Source organism: Salmo salar, chromosome ssa12 (genome assembly GCF_905237065.1).
Source record: "Salmo salar chromosome ssa12, Ssal_v3.1, whole genome shotgun sequence".
In the NCBI taxonomy this organism is placed as follows: Eukaryota; Metazoa; Chordata; class Actinopteri; order Salmoniformes; family Salmonidae; genus Salmo; species Salmo salar.
Window position 1 is genome coordinate 38,652,134 of NC_059453.1, and position 18,540 is coordinate 38,670,673.

Genomic DNA, 18,540 nt, shown 5'->3' on the forward strand with positions numbered 1-18,540 from the left:
TTCAAGCTGTCAGGCATTCCCTTGGCAGCAAGAGTCTCTCAGTGGATGCTGCAGTATAGGTGGATGCTGCAGTGTACCAAGTGGCGTCGGGAGCAACTGCTTGCACGTGTGTTACCACTCCACTATGTCTCCCTGTCATGGGTTTTGTGCCATCAGTACAGATACCAACACATCTTGACCACCAAAGTCCATTTGATATCACAAAGCTTTCCAGTACTTTAAAAATATCCTCTCCTGTTGTCCTGGCTTCCAGTGGTGTCACGCCCTGACCTTAGAGATCCTTTTTATTCTCTATTTTGGTTAGGTCAGGGTGTGACTAGGGTGTGTATTCTAGTTTAGGTATTTCTATGTTGGCCTGATATGGTTCCCAATCAGAGGCAGCTGTCTATCGTTGTCTCTGATTGGGGATCATATTTAGGCAGCCTTTTCCCACCTGTTGATTGTGGGATCTTGTTTTTGGATAGCTGCCTGTGAGCAGCCCAGTACTTTGCGTTTTGTTTGTACTTGTTTTGTTTTTGGTGTTCAGTTAATACATTTAAGATGTACGACTACCACGCTGCACCTTGGTCCAATTCTTCCAACAACGAATGTGACAAGTGGTTTGCAGAAGAGGAAGTCTTCCTTAATTGACCCCCCATAAATGTAACGGACATATACCAGGAGCTGTGCCAGGCCCGCCACGCCTGTTCACTCATCCAGCTGTAACACATTGAATTCACTGGCTTGTATGCGAAGCAGTAATTGTTTCAAAACATCTCCTGCCATGTCACTGACGCGTTGTGAAACAGTGTTGTTTGATGAAGGCATTGCCTGTATAGTTTTTTGGGCCTTTTCCCCCAGCATTGTCCCAGCCATATCCGCAGCAGCAGGAAGAATTAAGTCCTCAATAATAGTATGGGGCTTGCCTGTCCTAGTCACTCGGTAGCTCACCATATAAGAAGCTTCTAGCCCCTTCTTATTAATGGTATCTGTTGCTTTATACATGTCTTACTACTCGAAAGTCGTCTTAATTGTCGCTCTAAACACTCCTGTGGCAAATTTTTCAAATTGGCATGTTTTTTTTCTAAATGTCTGCGCAAGAGTGAAGGTTTCATCGAGTTGTGAGATAGTACTTTTGCACATATAACACACTGTGGCTGTGGAAAGGCACTACTCCCAATATAAGTGAACCCCAAATCAATGTAGTTCTCATCACATTTGCGCCTCTTCGATGGTCCAAAGTCCCTGTCTGTTGTTTGGTGCTTTCCCGGGAAAGGGGGCAGTAGCTCTTCGGCTGCATCAGATTCACAACTGTCAGTGTCCATGCTAGCTGAGCTAGCAACAAACGTAGAATAACTGATGCTAGCTTTGGATGTGCTCGTGGAAGCAAAACAACTTGTGTCGTCGACAGGTGCAGGTGTAGTACTGCTGGTAGTAGCAGTACTACCAGTAGAGCTGGTATGTGTCTCTATGGACACGGGCCCTACTTCTTTTTAACCACTTATCAATTTTTGAGTAAACGGAAAGAGCAGCAGCTACGTTTGGCTACATATGGACCGTTAGTCAAATTCCCGCGAGAGAGTAACGGTTAATGTGATTGGATGTTAATTATTTGACTATGCTACCTGTATTTGACATTGTGTTGTAATTTCGCTGAACACTAGATGGTTAGATGTCAGTGAAACAAGGCTACTCAGGCAAGAAAAAAAACTCCCAGTGGAAAATATAAATGGACTGTTTGAAAATGTGGAGAATGCTTTTTTAATATTTTTTATAAAAAATAAAAAAATATTATAAAAAAAATGTGAATACCTTGCCTAGACTATTATTAGTTAACTTTGTTATTAATGGGAAGGCTAGTAGTGTTGGCTACACGACAGAGAACGTTCAATTAATGTCAAATGCCCAATGAATATTAGAGATTTCTGATTCCTAAAATATGTGTTGTTAATGTGCAATTAAAGATGTGAAAATTGTATGGAGATGTTCAATTGAGCTCTTTCTTTTCCGTAAGAGATGTTGCGTCTGACAAGCCACGCCTGTAAAAGTTTTGGGCGGAGAGTCACAGCAAAACTTTCCATTAACATCTGTACATTTTTGGTGATAGCGACGTTGTACAGCATCTCATTGATAATGTCTGGAATGGCGTCTAACCTAGCCAAAAAGCGGGCATTGGCTGCAGGGTTTGGCACCAATGCCAATGCGGTGAAATATCTCAATCAGGATTTTGAAGCGCTTAGGGCGCAATGTTTAAGTCGAGGAGGGCTATTCTCGGATCCAACTTTCCCAGCCGCACCCGAATCTCTGGGCTTTAATGAACTCGGACCAGGCTCCTACAAAACTAGAGCAGTGCAATGGAAAAGGCCAGGAGTAAGTATATTTTTTCCACCCATTAATGTTATATGTTTTAGTTTATTTTAGAAAGTTTTATTTGAAACATTATAATAGATATGTATTTCCAATTTCCCATCATATTTGCTCCGTTCATATTGTTGCCCCGTGCGTTTTAAACTACCCCGTGCATCATTTGGCCGATAGCCTATTCTGTGATTATTTTCTAAAATATTAAGTAGAGGGGGTTTTGAATCAAGCTCAACTCAACTGCGTCAATAGCCTACTTATGCTGCAGAGACAATATTTGTCCACCGGAGGCCAGGATAAAACCAAGCTAAGCATTGATTCATGCAGTTTAATGATTCTAGACAATGCTTGTAAAGAATTTGGAATTTGCGACAGCTTTTCAATATTGCATAAACTATGTAGATTGTGAATTTCTTAATATATCATTTGACATTGTTACTTGATTTATCCATTTTTCCTTTGCTTTTATATGAGATATCCTAAGCATAGAAAATGCTCTTGGCTTTGTTGTTTGTTTTTCTGCTCTTGTCGTTAATGCATGGTTAAATGTGACATAATATCCTCAGGAGTTGTGCTCAAGTCCAGAGTTCATTGTTGGAGGAGCCACCAGAACAGATATCTGTCAAGGAGCTCTAGGTAAGTTATGTCACACTCTTATAGGCTTCACTGCAAAGCAATTTTTATTCGAAAAACTGCCTTTGGAAAAAGCCCCCATTGCATCAAAACGCCAGTTGAACTAGTACAGCCCCTACACTCACTTAAAACATTTACATTCTTCATGCACTGCATAAGAGCTCTATGGCCTTCCTCAGCACTGTTTATTGTAGAGTCCAGTCTTCTGCCAAATAAATAATACAAACCACCTGAAACATATAACTGTGCCTTTTCTAGTACATATTCAGGAAGGGCAATCATCTAAAAGGGAGAATGAAGTTTTTTGGCCTTGTAAAAATGCAGCTGAAATTTGATATCACCCTCATACCACAGAAAGGGGTTTGGCCATTGTTTGTCACTGGTTTAATCAACGGCAAATATGTTTTTAAGGAGACTGTGTCCAAGTGGGAAGTGAAGACCACACACAGATACACACACACACACACACACACACACACACACACACACACACACACACACACACACACACACACACACACACACACACACACACACACGTGGGCACACACACACACACACAAAGTCTGCCTTTCCCTGTTGTAACTAGTTTGCAGAATTGGAGAATATAGATTTTTGTTCTTCATAGGCTGACTCACCACTTGTGTGCGTGCCTCTGTAAAACCACACCAGAATTCTAGTTTCTCTTTTTTTCAAATCTACAACTGTGAAAACATGCATGCCAGCTAAGCTTTCTTTTGTAGGAGCCAGGACACTCGTAGGTTGCAGAATAGTTTGAATAGTCTTTTATTCATTCAGAGGCACTACCATTTGTGTGCCAGTTTTTTGTAAACTGACAGCTTCAAGGTAAATTTATAATGCTTAATTTTAGCTTGATATGTTCTGAGCGTGTATAACAGGCTATAAGTTGTTTAGCTGTTTCAACTTAGTTACCCTGCTGATATGAAATATTAATTTAAATTAACTTCTATATTAAAAATGTTTTCAAATACAAGCAGTTTTTGGAACAATGTTGATTTTCAAAACAGTGTACACAAGTTACCTTTTTAAAACAGAACATACATTAATCAATTGCAAATAAAATCATCAAAAGAACATGACTGCCTGCATGTTAACACAACAATACATACCTCTTGAGTCAAGCTGACAAAACAGAAAGTTAGTCTGTCTTAAAAAAATCTCGTTACATCAATATATTTTCTTTGCAGTCTCTTAATGATCAGAATTGGAAATTCAACTATCAAGGTGCAATATTATGGGCAATCACTGTCCTTTTATGCATTTTTCACCAAATAAATTCATACACATCAAGTTAAATATTGTTTCTAATAAAAAAGAAAATGGAAAATAGCACATTGTGTACAGGATTTATTCATCGGTATAATCAGAAACCAATTCCATGTATTTAATAAGTAGGCTGGTCTAATTATGCCTTTGTAGCCTTTCCATCACCAAGCAGACAATCCCCAATAGAAATAACGAAATATAAATACAGTGGAGAAACACAACTTATATGATGAATGTATAAGCCTCAACACACACCAAAGCAAAGCACTGTAATGGAAGGTCACAATGTTGGAGATGACGACTTAGGACTAACCCAAAGTTACTTAGAAATAACCCAAACTTATTCTCTGCACCTCTGCATGTCCACAATGTTGTAAAAATATAGAACTGATGGTGATTTAGAATTTTGTGCACTAATATTTACTGATGATGGCTGGAAACAGTGAACACATTCAGACTTATTTCTCTTCTGATAAAAATGTGTTATGATTTGGAGAACAAAACACTTAACAGTGAACTTGACACCTAGTGTCATAACACGTTATATGTCATAACAGTTGACATAACGTGTCATCTGTCGTAATATGGTCAAAACAATGTCATGACACATATAGTTGTGACATATATTGCGTTATTTTATGCCTGGTTATGACACCTACATAAGAGTGTCAAAACCCACATCACAAGGCAAAACATTCAATTACACCATAGCCTATTTGTCAACAGTATTTTTATGTTGTATAACATTTTCTGAAATTGACCATATTGAATTATCATTGTAATTGCACACACACTGATGTCAGACATGTACCTACCCCAATTCTCTGTTGCTGATGACTGGGATGAATGCAGGAGCATATATCAGGAGCAGGATAAGACACTCTCTTTTTGACTGATGATTGACATAAGGGCATGTATGTAATAGGCCTATCTGGCTTATATGATTCTGATGGTCATAATGCTTCTTGACAGTGTCAAAGTGTATTTTCTTAATCCACGTAAAGTGACACAGGATGGTCATAGTGCTTCTTGACAGTGTTATAAAGTTTAAAAACACGACTTTAAAGAATTCATTACAACAACAACACAGGTTAAGAAACAAATTTTCAATCGAAAGGAAACTTATTGGCAGGGAAAAAACACATTTGAATGTAGGTGTCATAACCAGCCATAAAATAACGCCATATATGTCACAACAGGTGTAAATATAGGGGTCATGACAGTGTTATCACCATATTATCGTAGGTTATGACAAGTTATGTCAGCTGTTATGACATTTTATGACATGGTTATGACCGTATCATAATGTGTTATGACGCTAGGTGTCAAGTAAAGTGTTACCAAATTTTATATTCATTGATTTGTATTTATTTGTATTTATAGTTTTGCAAAAGCGCGTCTAAGATATGCAATCCAGATACAAAGACAAAAAAGTGATCAGAAGTTTGGCAAATTAATTTGGCCATTTGATCATTGTTGTTCTGCTATAGTTACGTTTGTCCACAGTTCTGGGGGAAAAAAACGCTTGCACATGATTGAGAAAAACGGTATAATATAACTAATATTTTATTACCTAGTTTTGTTCATTTGATTTCCTCATTTGACTTAACTTGAAAATTTGACTCAATGGCCTATGTCCTCATAACAAACTTTATGATAGGACCCTAGTTTACAGAATTGTTTGTCTCCAGTTAATGTTTAGCCTACCATTGCAAATGTCACAACTGCATTGATAATATAATAGATAACCCAAAATCAACCAGTTAAACCACTTAGAACCAGTTATTTTATTGTTAAGTGACTGTTGGCTTTTCACTTTCCGCTGTTCTCTGGGTGGACTTAACAGATCTGTTTATTGTTCCCTGTCCCCATTGGAAACTACACAATATTAGAGGAGGTTAGCTACAGACATATCCTTCCAGTGTGTTGCCACATCACAATGCACTCTTGTTTGCATTGGGCAATAGCTTGGTGCACTCACTGCTTGTGGTTAACATCATAATGCAAATATTCCCCAAAAGTACACAACTGTAATCTATATAAATCATGTAAATAAACCCAAATATACAAACTTAGATTCTGTTCTTTATTTTTTATTTAGGTGACTGTTGGCTTTTGGCTGCCATTGCCTCTTTGACACTCAATGAAGATGTCATGGCTAGAGTGGTCCCCGTTGGACAGAGCTTTGGGGAAAGTTACGCTGGCATTTTTCACTTTCAGGTAAAATAAAAGTGTAAAAAGCGAAATAATGTTAGGCTTTTTTTTGTAATCTATGTATACTCTGTGTACTCACCCAAAATACAAATAGGTAACAATGTGTACCTTTAATGTAATCAAAATATGCTACATGTTTTTAACCATTTAAATACATAGGTTGAAAATACACAAGGTCTAAACTGATGAATTATGTTACGAAATTGTATTGATTCATTTATGTCCCCCATTATACAGTTTTGGCAGTTTGGGGAGTGGGTGGACGTTGTCATTGATGACAGGCTGCCAACAAAAGATGGAGAGCTGCTGTTTGTTCACTCAGCTGAGGGCTCAGAGTTCTGGAGTGCACTGCTGGAGAAGGCCTACGCCAAGTGAGTCTATATACTTGCGCTGCCTTAATGATTAACTGCCGGTGTAGCAGTCAAAAATCTATGCTGACAAAATGCAAATATTGCATGGCAAATGCTAAGAATACAATACTTTCTTTAGGCATTGTAGGGAAAACCATTGTGTGACCTATTTTAAACATGTGTGATTTAGTCTTTTTAATTTCAGTCTTTCTGCCTTGCCCACAGGGTGAATGGCTGCTACGAGGCCCTGTCTGGGGGCTCCACCACTGAGGGCTTTGAGGACTTCACTGGGGGCATTGCAGAGAACTACGACCTGAGGAAACCCCCTCCGAACATGTTCCAGATTATTAAGAAGGCAATCGAGTCAGGGGCTCTGCTTGGCTGCTCCATTGACGTAAGGCTCTCTTTTCTGTCCTTTTCACACTGTTTATTTTAACAGCACAATTGTCACCATAGACCGTTAAAATATATATATATTTTTTAAATATCATTCAAATATATGTTTCAAGTTATCCTGTTGGATAGTGTGTTGGCTATATAGGTTTTCTTTGCACAGTGTGTGCGTTTAGAAATGGAAAATCAATGTGTGATGTACATTACGAGAGGTAGAGTAGAAAGGGGTAAATGTGTAACATAAACAATAATAATAATAAATAATAATAATAATAATAAAATAATAATAATAAATAATAATAAATAATCAATTAATCAAATTATGCAGTTATTTTTTAAACACATTTGTTACAAAGTGCTTAACAATAGTAACCTAGACCTAAGCCAAAAGACCTAGCAGGCGGCAAGGAAAAAGTGGCAAGGGAAAAGTTTCTTGGTAGGAAGTAACATGGTCAAGTTGAAGTTCAAAATATACTGTATACAGTATGAACATCTAGGTCTTGTGTAACCATTCAGTTCATAGTTCATTCCAAGTTTTTTTCTCACACCCCTACAATTCTTTGGTCTAATCCTAGTTTTCCTGTGTTGGTGCAGATAACCAGTGCCGCTGATTCTGAGGCAGTCACACGACAGAAGCTGGTGAAAGGGCATGCCTACTCTCTAACAGGGGCTGTTGAGGTGAGACCCAAAATGAAAGTAGATGATGTACAGTTGAAGTCGGAAGTTTACATACACCTTAGCCAAATGCATTTAAACTCAGTGTTTCACAATTCCTGACATTTAATCCTAGTAAAAATTCCCTGTATTAGGTCAGTTAGGATCACCACTTTATTTTAAGAATGTGAAATGTCAGAATAATAGTAGAGATAATGATTTATTTCAGCTTTTATTTCTTTCATCACATTCCCAGTGGGTCAGAAGTTTACATAAGCTCAGTTAGTATTTGGTAGCATTGCCTTTAAATTGTTTAACTTGGGTCAAACGTTTCGGGTAGCCTTCCACAAGCTTCCCACAATAAGTTGGGTGAATTTTGGCCCATTCCTCCTGACAGAGCTGGTGTAACTAAGTGAGGTTTGTAGGCCTCCTTGCTCACACACACTTTTTCAGTTCTGCCCACAAATTGTCTATAGGATTGAGGTTAGGGCTTTGTGATGGCCACTCCAATACCTTGACTTTGTTGTTCTTAAGCCATTTTGCCACAACTTTGGAAGTGTGCTTGGCGTCATTGTCCATTTGGAAGACCCATTTGCGACCAAGCTTTAACTTCCTGACTGATGTCTTGAGATGTTGCTTCAATATATCCACATAATTTTCCTACCTCATGATGCCATCTATTTTGTGAAGGGCACCAGTCCCTCCTGCAGCAAAGCATCCCCCACAACATGATGCTGCCACCCCCGTGCTTCACGTTTGGGATGGTATTCTTCGGCTTGCAAGCCTCCCCCTTTTTCCTCCAAACATAACGATGGTCATTATGGCCAAACAGTTCTATCAGACCAGAGGACATTTCTCCAAAAAGTATGATCTTTGTCCCCATGTGCAGTTGCAAACCATAGTCTGGCTTTTTTATGGAGGTTTTGGAGCAGTGGCTTCTTCCTTGCTGAGCGGCCTTTCAGGTTATGTTGATATAGGACTCGTTTTACTGTGGATATAGATACTTTTGTACCTGTTTCCTCCAGCATCTTCACAAGGTCCTTTGCTGTTCTTCTGGGATTGATTTGCACTTTTCGCACCAAAGTACGTAAATCTCTAGGAGACAGAACGCGTCTCCTTCCTGAGCGGTATGACGGCTGCGTGGTCCAATGGTGTTTATACTTGCGTACTATTGTTTGTACAGATGAACATGGTACCTTCAGGTGTTTGTAAATTGCTCCCAAGGATGAACCAGACTTGTGGAGGTCTACAATTTTTTTCTGAGGTCTTTGTTGGCTGATTTCTTTTGATTTTCCCATGATATCAAGCAAAGAGGCACTGAGTTTGAAGGTAGGCCTTGAAATACATCCACAGGTACACCTCCAATTGACTGAAATTATGTCAATTAGCCTATCAGAAGCTTCTAAAGCCATGACATCATTTTCTGGAATTTTCCAAGCTGTTTAAAGGCACAGTCAGCTAGTGTATGTTAACTTCTAACCCACTGGAATTGTGATGTAGTGAATTATAAGTGAAATAATCTGTCTGTAAACAATTGTTGGAAAAATTACTTGTGTCATGCACAAAGTAGATGTTCTAACCGACTTGCCAAAACTAGTTATTTGTGGAGTGGTTGAAAAACGAGTTTTAATGACTCCAACTTAAGTGTATTTAAAGTGTATGTAAACCGACTTCAACTGAGTTCAACTGTAGATGTGTGGAATTTTTTACATTGTGGTCCAAGAAATTAAGATAAATTATTACATTCTTCTAACTATAAACATTCTCGTTATGGCATAAGGGCAACTTAATGTAAAGTGTCACCCAAATGATGTGAAGACGCAATCATTTCACCACCCACATGATCCCAATTGAGGTTCCATGAGGGTACTTATGTGTAAGTTGTGCATGTGCTTTTAGGTGACCTATCGTGGCCGTAAGGAGAAGCTGATCAGGATACGTAACCCTTGGGGTCAAGTGGAGTGGACAGGGGCTTGGAGTGACAGGTGTGCCTTTATCAGAACAACAGCTCAGAGAAATGAAGGTGCCTTGTACCTTATAGTAGTATGACCTTTCACTGCTTTGCCCTCCTTCCAGCTCCTCAGAGTGGAACTCCGTTGATGATTCGGAGCGCCAGAATGTCAAAGCTGATGATGGAGAATTCTGGTACAACAATATTAGTTATTTAGAGTTGATAACCTTGTGTTTAATACTAAGGAGTATGGGTAACACATTGAGCTACATATCTTATGCCAAGTTACAAACTTTTCAATAATGTGTGTTATGAGGTCATTAGTAGTAGTTTAGATAACCGCATCCTTTTAATGCTTATTGTTGAAGAGTTTCCAAATAAATCAAGCTGCCAAATTATATTGAGTTTATGATAAGTTTTGCACATAATGGTTTTGCATTACGAAAATGTCGCCCTTATGTCACGGGCAGGATGTGAACCCTGGTCTCTCACAGGAGAAACCAACGATATTTCCTGTTGGGCCCAGGGTGATATTGATTTTGAAGTCACTCGCACGTGGGGATACCCCATTATGAGACTATGAGCCTGACTCATGTCCGCTACACTTAGGCAAACATTTCTAGATGTAGCCAAAGCCTTGAACCCTGTTAGTTAAAATGTTATACCTGTAGTCAAAGCATTAATAAACCTGTTAGGCTAAAATTGCTAGCTGTAGCCTTAAGACATATGTTATGTTATATGCATTCGCTTAACAGTAACTATTGTGCCAGACAGTGGTGAAAAAAGTACCCAATACTTGTATTCAGTGCTTGAGTAAAAGTTAAGATACCTTGATAGAAAATTAATCAAGTTAAAGTGAGTCACCCAGTAAAATACTACTTGAGTAAAAGTCTAAAAGTATTTGGGTTTAAATATACTTAGCCAGGGCACACTCCATCACTCAGACATAATTTACAAACTAAGCATGTGTGTTTAGTGAGTCTACCAGATCAGAGGCAGTAGGGATGACCAGGGAATTTATCTTGGTAAGTGCTTGAGTTTGACAATTTTCCTGTCCTGCTAAGTGCAACAGTATAGCTTCCGTCCCCCCCTCGCCCCAACCTGGGCTTGAACCCTCTGCACCCTCTGCACACATCAACAACTGACACCCACGAAGCATCGTTACCCATCGCGCCACAAAAACCACGGCCCTTGCAGAGGAAGGGGAACAACTACTTCAGGTCTCAGAGCGAGTGACGTCACCCGATTGAAACGTTATTAGCGCGCACCACCGCTAACTAACTAGCCATTTCACATCGGTTACATAAGCATTCAAAATGTAATGAGTACTTTTGGATGTCAGGGAAAATGTATGGAGTAAAATGTACATAATTTTCTTCAGGAATGTAGTGAAGTAAAAGTCAAAAATATAAGTAGTAAAGTACAGATACCCATAAAAACTACTTTATTAGTACTTTAATGTATTTTTACTTAAATACTTTACACCACTTTTGCCAGAAGATGTTTTATGTTATGACCAATGAAAGGTGCATTCTGTAATTTCCAGTCAAAAGTGCTGCCCCTGTTTTTGTTTCTAAACTGAAGGGTGGGTCGTAGAAAATGTATTTATTTTTTGTTAGTGTTTCTGTTTTGTTTTTTTCAGTTTTATCTTTTAGTTAAGCTTCTTGCCCAAATGTGTTCATAGTACCTGAAATGAAAATTAAATGAAAGTTACAAAATGCATTGACCTTTAAAGTGGATCTGTCCCCTTTAATCTATCAACTGTATCAGCTAAGTATTCCACCCATTCTTGCCCATGTGCAGGATGTCATTTACAGAGTTCCTGCGGCATTACTCTCGCATAGAGATTTGCACTCTGACCCCAGATACGCTAACGGATGACTCTGTGAAGCACTGGAGTGTGTGTAACTATGATGGTAGCTGGAGGAAGGGTTCCACTGCTGGGGGGTGCAGGAACCACGCCTGTGAGTACAATTGCTGAAGTATTCAAAAGTGACCATATTCGTCTCTCTACTTTCACATTCACTTAGAGAGCAGAGAACCATTCATTTGATATGCATCAATGGTGCAAAAGCCAGTACAAAAGCTGGAATTATATTAAACTCATAGCAATGTTTACGCAGTGTCTTTGTTTACAAAACAACTGCCTGTGTACAGTGCTTGTTCAGTGGTATCAGTGGTAGTTGTTACAAATGCTGTACACAACATTTTATTGAATATTAGCATAACATTCCAAGGATATTTATTCCATTACCTCCCTCCCAACTCCAGACACCTTCTGGATGAACCCCCAATTTGTGATCAGGCTGGATGAGGAGGACGATGACCCTGATGATAACGAGGTGGGCTGCAGCTTCGTGGTGGGCCTGATCCAGAAGAACCGGCGCCGGTTGAGGAAAGTAGGCGAAGACATGCACACCATTGGCTTCGCCATCTATGAGGTGAGGAAGGTCTTTCTCAACCCCCTGCGGTGTAGCTTGAGGAAGGGGGTAGGTTCTAGTGGGCAAAGCAGTTTCACTAAAAATTCCACATACTCCATACTCCTTGTACAAGTTGAACTAGATAGTCAAGGTGTTCAAATCACAATTAAAAGGCATCTGACATGCTCTGTTGGCATTGGCAAATGTATTTAAATGCTTTGTTTTGTTTTTGGCATTTATATATTTGAATAACTGTTTATTTCGATGCTGCAATTTTTTAACTGACTGAAAATATCTGTTATTAATTCAGGATATCATTGTCATTATGAGATGATACTAAGACTATACAAATTTGTCGATATGAGGTGAAAATATAGTTATTTTTATTTTGTTTTAGGTTCCATCACAGGTGAGGGATTAACCAAAGAGACCGTGCAGTGTGTAATGACCAATAGTCAACAAAGGTCTGCTACATATGTTTACATATGTTACAGTACTCTCCTTTAATTGTTTTCTGTACCAGGGGTTGGAACCGGTTCAGGGAACAGAACCAAAAACTGGAATATAATTGTAAAAAATTGAGGAACAGAACCGGAACCGAGAATGAAAGTGATCTCTACTGTTCCAGAAAGGAAATGTTATTTAAAAAAATATGGGAACCGGTTAATAACGTTATTTTACGTTCTAGGCATTTTTTTCCAGTCCCACAAAAAAAAAATGCAAAGCCCTCACTGTCACTCAGAAACGTATTCCAGTGTCTGCCAGCTGAAAATCTTTGCCTGTGTGTGTGTGTGTGTGTGTGTGTGTGTGTGTGTGTGTGTGTGTGTGTGTGTGTGTGTGTGTGTGTGTGTGTGTGTGTGTGTGTGTGTGTGTGTGTGTGTGTGTGTGTGTGTGTGTGTGTGTGTGTGTGGTACCTGCCCCTCCCCCTCCTGCTGAGCATGCATAGTCTACTGTAGCTACTGACTTTACAGGCATGATTCCGAAATTAGGGAGAGAGATGCTATGCTAGTTAAGGAAACTATAGTTATCACGTTTCCCATTGGATTTATTAACTACAAAAAGGTAAGTCGTTTTTTTATTTGAATTCTAGTGCCGCTCTGCACACAAAAGCTTGTTAGCTAGCTCTGGTCTAGCTCTTGAAAACTCTAGGTGACATTATGTGTAATGTGATGGAACTGAGAATTATGATCAAGGGCAAGCTCTGGTAAAATGTTAGTTCAGCCAACTCTCTGAAGTACAAAGACATTCAAAGTTCCTTCATAGAAGCCGCTCCTCCGTAGGTATAATTCTGTAGGCCTAATTCAGATAATGCATGTCATAACAACAAGATGCCCAACGCTTCATGCCTAGCACTCTCCTCACCCGCATCATTTCAGTCGCATGTTGCACCTTGCGTTACACTTGTCTGTCCAATGCATCTACATAGCTTGCCCGCTCCATAGCGAGCTGCTCTATCCATTGGTAAAATGATGTAATGTCGAGCTGAATGTAAAAAAAAGATGCTGATTTCAGAGGTTTAAAAAGGAACAATATAAATTGCTTTTTGGTTCAAACCGGTTCAGAATTGTATTTTGCTGGTCGGAACAGTGGAACGGAACAAAAAAAAAAAATGTTTCTGTTCAGAATTTAACAATTAGAAAATAATTTTGGTTCCAACCCCTGTTCTGTACTTTAAATAACCTTTAGGAATGCCATTTGTTTGTTTGTTTCTTAAAACACACTCTGCATCTTTCCCTGATTGGTTTGTTCTCCTGTTAGTTTCATGGTCAGAGGGAGGTTCACCTGGACAAGAATTATTTCCTGACACATGCTCAAAAAGCCCGGTCTGAGACCTTCGTCAACCTTCGAGAGGTTAGCACCCGCTTCAAAATGCCCCCCGGGGAGTACCTCATTGTGCCCTCCACCTTTGAGCCACACCTAAATGGCGACTTCTGCATCCGTGTTTTCTCAGAGAAGCAGACTGAGACTCGGTAATGCTCTCACCTTTGTTCAGGTTTCATACATTTTCAGGGCCAAATGATAAAATGACTCCTGCACACACAATGACCTCTGACATGTAATGTGTTGGTAGTCTGGCTTGTTACTGCCTGCTAAGATGTCCATTTATTTATTTTTTATGTTGTGCTATTTAGACCATGTGACGATCCTGTCAAGGCAGACTTAGATGATGTGAGTAGTGCACAGACTGTTTTGGTTTCACTTTATTTTATGCTATTGTTTCCACTGGTATTTATTAGGAAGTTGGGTAATAACAATGCTTAAGGTACTTTCTGATACTTAACACAATTGATAACTAACAGTGCCTAATAGTCCTTGTTTAGAACAATCCCAAAGAAACAAACATGTTATTACAACTCCGGTTTCTTGGTTTATTGTGAGTATTGCTTTCATATCTTTACATGCATAAACATTCTAATTATGTTCTAAAATCAACTCTTTTATTTTTTAGGAGACCGTATCTGATGCTGAAGTCGACGCAGGATTTAGAGGCTTGTTTACAAAGCTTGCAGGAGATGTACATTCTTTTTTACACATCATTCTTTTGACACTTTTATCAGTGCATTACAACCTCCTAACCTCCTCATCCACTTACAAAGGATGTTAAAGAGGGTGAACCTAAACATCATTCATCTGGAAAAAGTTTCTCTTTGAGGTTCATTCATGTTAATGTAAAAAATTTAAAAAACATTTTGTGTTCAATATGTATTGAATTGTTTTGTTTCTTCAGGACATGGAGATCTCTGCAGCAGAGCTGAAAACCATCATGAATAAGATTGTCTCCAAACGTAAGTAAAAGTTTTGTTTTGTGGATCTGAGGCAGATGTGAAGTGTATGTCGCTACGCAGTGTTGGATAGCCCATTGTACAAGTGATTTCACCCGCCCTGAGATCTAGTCAACTGTTGCTCACTCCGGTTACACGGTTGACTTGAGTGACAAAGTGTTGTTGGGAACATTGGATCGTCCAAGGTTTGCTGTTCAGGGATAGTCTCTTGAGAACTTGTGAATGTAGCCACAAATTCAGGATAGAGTTGAGTTATCCTTTTATTGTGGATGATTCGTTGCCATAGTTTCAGCTCTCTCTGGAGCAGAACATTCTATCTAGAGCAGCGTTGATTCAAGATCTGACAAATTTGCTGGCTAACTAATTAATCTCCCTTTTCTGGAATACCCCTCAATAGTCCTTTTTGTTGTTTTGCAGGAACTGACATCAAAACAGATGGCTTCAGTCTTGAAACCTGTAGAATCATGGTCAACCTCATGGATGTATCCTTTCTTTCCGTCAGTATTCCCAGACTAAATGTTGTTTCCATATGTTTGATGTGTTTGATACCGTTCAATTTATTCAATTCCAGCCATTACAATGAGCCTGTCCTCCTATAGCTCCTCCCACCAGCCTCCTCTGATCTATACTATAGTATGTCAATCTCCTAACTTATATCACATTAACTAAAGCAGTGCTTTCATCTGCTGGCCAGTGGCACGAATTTGCTTATGTTCCATGTTCAACCAATTATACGATATGGTGTGCTCGTACTGAAAGTTTGAATCTTAACTCTACAGTAGGACAGTGGGAATGGAAAATTGGGCCTTGGGGAATTCGCTACTCTGTGGAAGAAAGTGCAGAAATACCTGGTAAGATATGTGTTGAGAACGGTTTGAATTTCTACCCCGAAGTGGGTAGATTGTTATTTGCTATTGGTAGTTCCCAGCAATTTCTACAACAGGTGTCACAGGTATGACATAACATGCTCAACCAAAAACAATGATGAGATGCATATCTGAGATTAGTCACACAAAGAAAATAGGAGGGTCTTGACCCCTGTAAATACTGTCATATTTATTACAAATATATGGCCATCGTTTCATCGGTAGGTAGCCGAGCGGTTAAAAAGGCGAGCCAGCAACTGTAGGGTTGCCAGTTCCAATCCCGGGTCTGATGGGAAAAATCTGTTGGGAAGTGAGTTGGCAACCAGAAGGTATCCTAGATGCCATTGTGTGCCCTTGAGCAAGGCACTTAAAAACAACAGCTACCTGGGCACCCCGTGTGGCAGCCCCCCTGCATCTCGCCCTGTATGTGAATGTATGTGTGCTTTCGGAGGTTAAAAGCAGAAGTCAAATTTTTGACCTTGTGTTCAATTGACCAATAAAGTGATCTTAATCTAATCGGCATAGTACAGATATATATGTCGGAATAGATTTAACATAAGGGCTCATATTGTTTAACACACTAGAACATAAGACACTCAACATTTACAATAAAACTAAAAGATAAACCAACAAACAAAATACTACTTAGAAATAATGCACAATGAATACAATCACACATTACATTTAAGTTGGAAATAGTGGATGTAGTACTTACCCATGCTGATAATGTGGAGCATGCTATGTTTTACCTGGCAGTAGTGCAGAAGACATCATTGTTATTATGAGCATATATAACCAAAAAATATTTAATTGGGTAATATGTGCCGTTTGTTCCTACAGGGTATCTATAAGAAGAACGACATGGACAATTCAGGCACCATGAGTACTCCAGAGATGCGTATGGCCCTGAAAGAAGCAGGCGAGTCTCTTGGCATTTTCTGATCCTGTGACTACTTTTTCATTGAGCCTATCTTTTTGGCTTCCTTGGAGATTTCGCTGATCTGACATATATGGATTGGCGAAAGTGTTCATGGTTAAGTAGAAGCAGATAGGGGAAAGGACAAATATCAATGGTATTGTAATGAAGCACCCGATTTGGAAAATGACTGGTGCTCGTAACCATAGAGTTCAAATTCTAGAAATTGAGTTGTTGAGCAAGGCCTAAGCTGATTGGTCTTAGAAGTGAATAATGTATGTGCATAACAGACTAAAAACCCATTGAAACAGTTTGGAGTAAGGGGAATTGGACTGAACTGAAGGTGTTTGCAACAGAAAGAAAGTCTTAGGTACACAGGCTGTCATTGCACGCAATGCTTCACTGCTCAGTTTCTAACAAGGAAACTCTTCTTTTCCTTCCTCAGGCTTCACTTTGAACAATGGCATTTATCAGATCCTCGTGGCTCGCTACGCTGAGCCAGACATGACCATCGACTTTGATAACTTTGTGGCCTGCCTTATGCGTCTGGATATGATGTTCAGTGAGTATAGTTGGCTTTCTCAAAATCCCAATCCATAAGATTTCCTGTTGTTCAATAATCATCATTTCAGTTAACGATATAGCCATTTATTCTTGAGGAATTTAACTTACAGTTGCTTTATGAACATCTGTCTTACCCTATCATAACCCAAAGCCTGTAGTTTCACTCCAAACAATGTAGTTTGTTCTCTTCCAAACCAAGTGGCTGTTGGGCTGAAACACAAACTCCAGTTTGTGGTCATTTTAAAACTAATGAAGAAACAGTGTTTAAAAACTTTTCAATTATATAAAATCCAGCAAATCTAACACTAGGCACTGAATTCATAGTTTGAGCTGTAACCTGTGTGTTTTTTACTGTAAATAATTGATAACTACTCTATTTTATACAGGAGTCTTTAAGAAGATTGATGCTCATGACAGTGGCTCCATCGAGCTCGACTTCCATCAGGTCAGTGAATGAATTATTAGAAGAAACAATGATGGCTGCTCAGACTTGGATATGATGGATATGGTACTGCAGATAGCTTGGATTCACATCACAGGTAGGCCTAATGCAATATGATGGTCTGTTCTTTTTGTTACAGTGGCTAACATTTACGATGATCTAGAAGACCCCTGTTCATTCCGAAGAAAAATGTGCAAGTTAAAAAAACAAGTATTCAATTCATTATTTAATGGAATTTTTTAGATTTTTATCTTCACATTTTTGTATGTATTTTATTCACTGCTGCATGGTATTGTGTATTCGGTAAGACATTACTAACTGTGGTATGGTATTACTGTGGTAGATTTCATGTGAATGTCATTCTGTAAGAGGAACAAGGATATATTTGTTCAGAAACCACTGTAAAATGTTTACTTTTTGTATTAGAAAATATGCCTTGTAGAGATTGTGAAATTGCTTTTTATTTTGGCCTGTTTTATGGAATGTCCACATGGAATTCCATGCAATGCTCAAATAAAGATTTATTATATTCTAATAATGTTAACAGTCGGAAATGAATCCATCGGCTATATGTAGGCTTTTAGGTTATAAACCAACGGTCTACGACTGTCTAGAGGCCTATACCGCCTATGATACCCAGTTGCGCACCAACTATACACGGATCTTGGCCCTTTAATAATACGCTAAATACGATTGGGTGGATATGATTGGTTTGGTTGATTCATTT

At 39.0% G+C, this 18,540-nt stretch overlaps 1 protein-coding gene across 1 annotated transcript; it reads left to right on the top strand.

Annotated features, from left to right (window-relative positions):
• Positions 1 to 2,037: 2,037 nt before the first annotated feature.
• On the top strand, positions 2,038 to 18,348 carry LOC106565009 (calpain-2 catalytic subunit). The gene is made up of 21 exons (XM_014131565.2): positions 2,038 to 2,349; positions 2,907 to 2,976; positions 6,362 to 6,480; positions 6,712 to 6,845; positions 7,050 to 7,218; positions 7,812 to 7,895; positions 9,771 to 9,856; positions 9,948 to 10,016; positions 11,626 to 11,786; positions 12,094 to 12,263; positions 12,640 to 12,651; positions 14,001 to 14,212; positions 14,375 to 14,411; positions 14,692 to 14,757; positions 14,971 to 15,028; positions 15,443 to 15,507; positions 15,808 to 15,876; positions 16,732 to 16,810; positions 17,253 to 17,369; positions 17,758 to 17,816; positions 17,953 to 18,348. The coding sequence occupies exons 1-21, from the start codon at positions 2,113 to 2,115 to the stop codon at positions 17,974 to 17,976; spliced, it is 2,097 nt and encodes a 698-aa protein (XP_013987040.1). The 5' UTR covers positions 2,038 to 2,112; the 3' UTR covers positions 17,977 to 18,348.
• Positions 18,349 to 18,540: the final 192 nt, after the last annotated feature.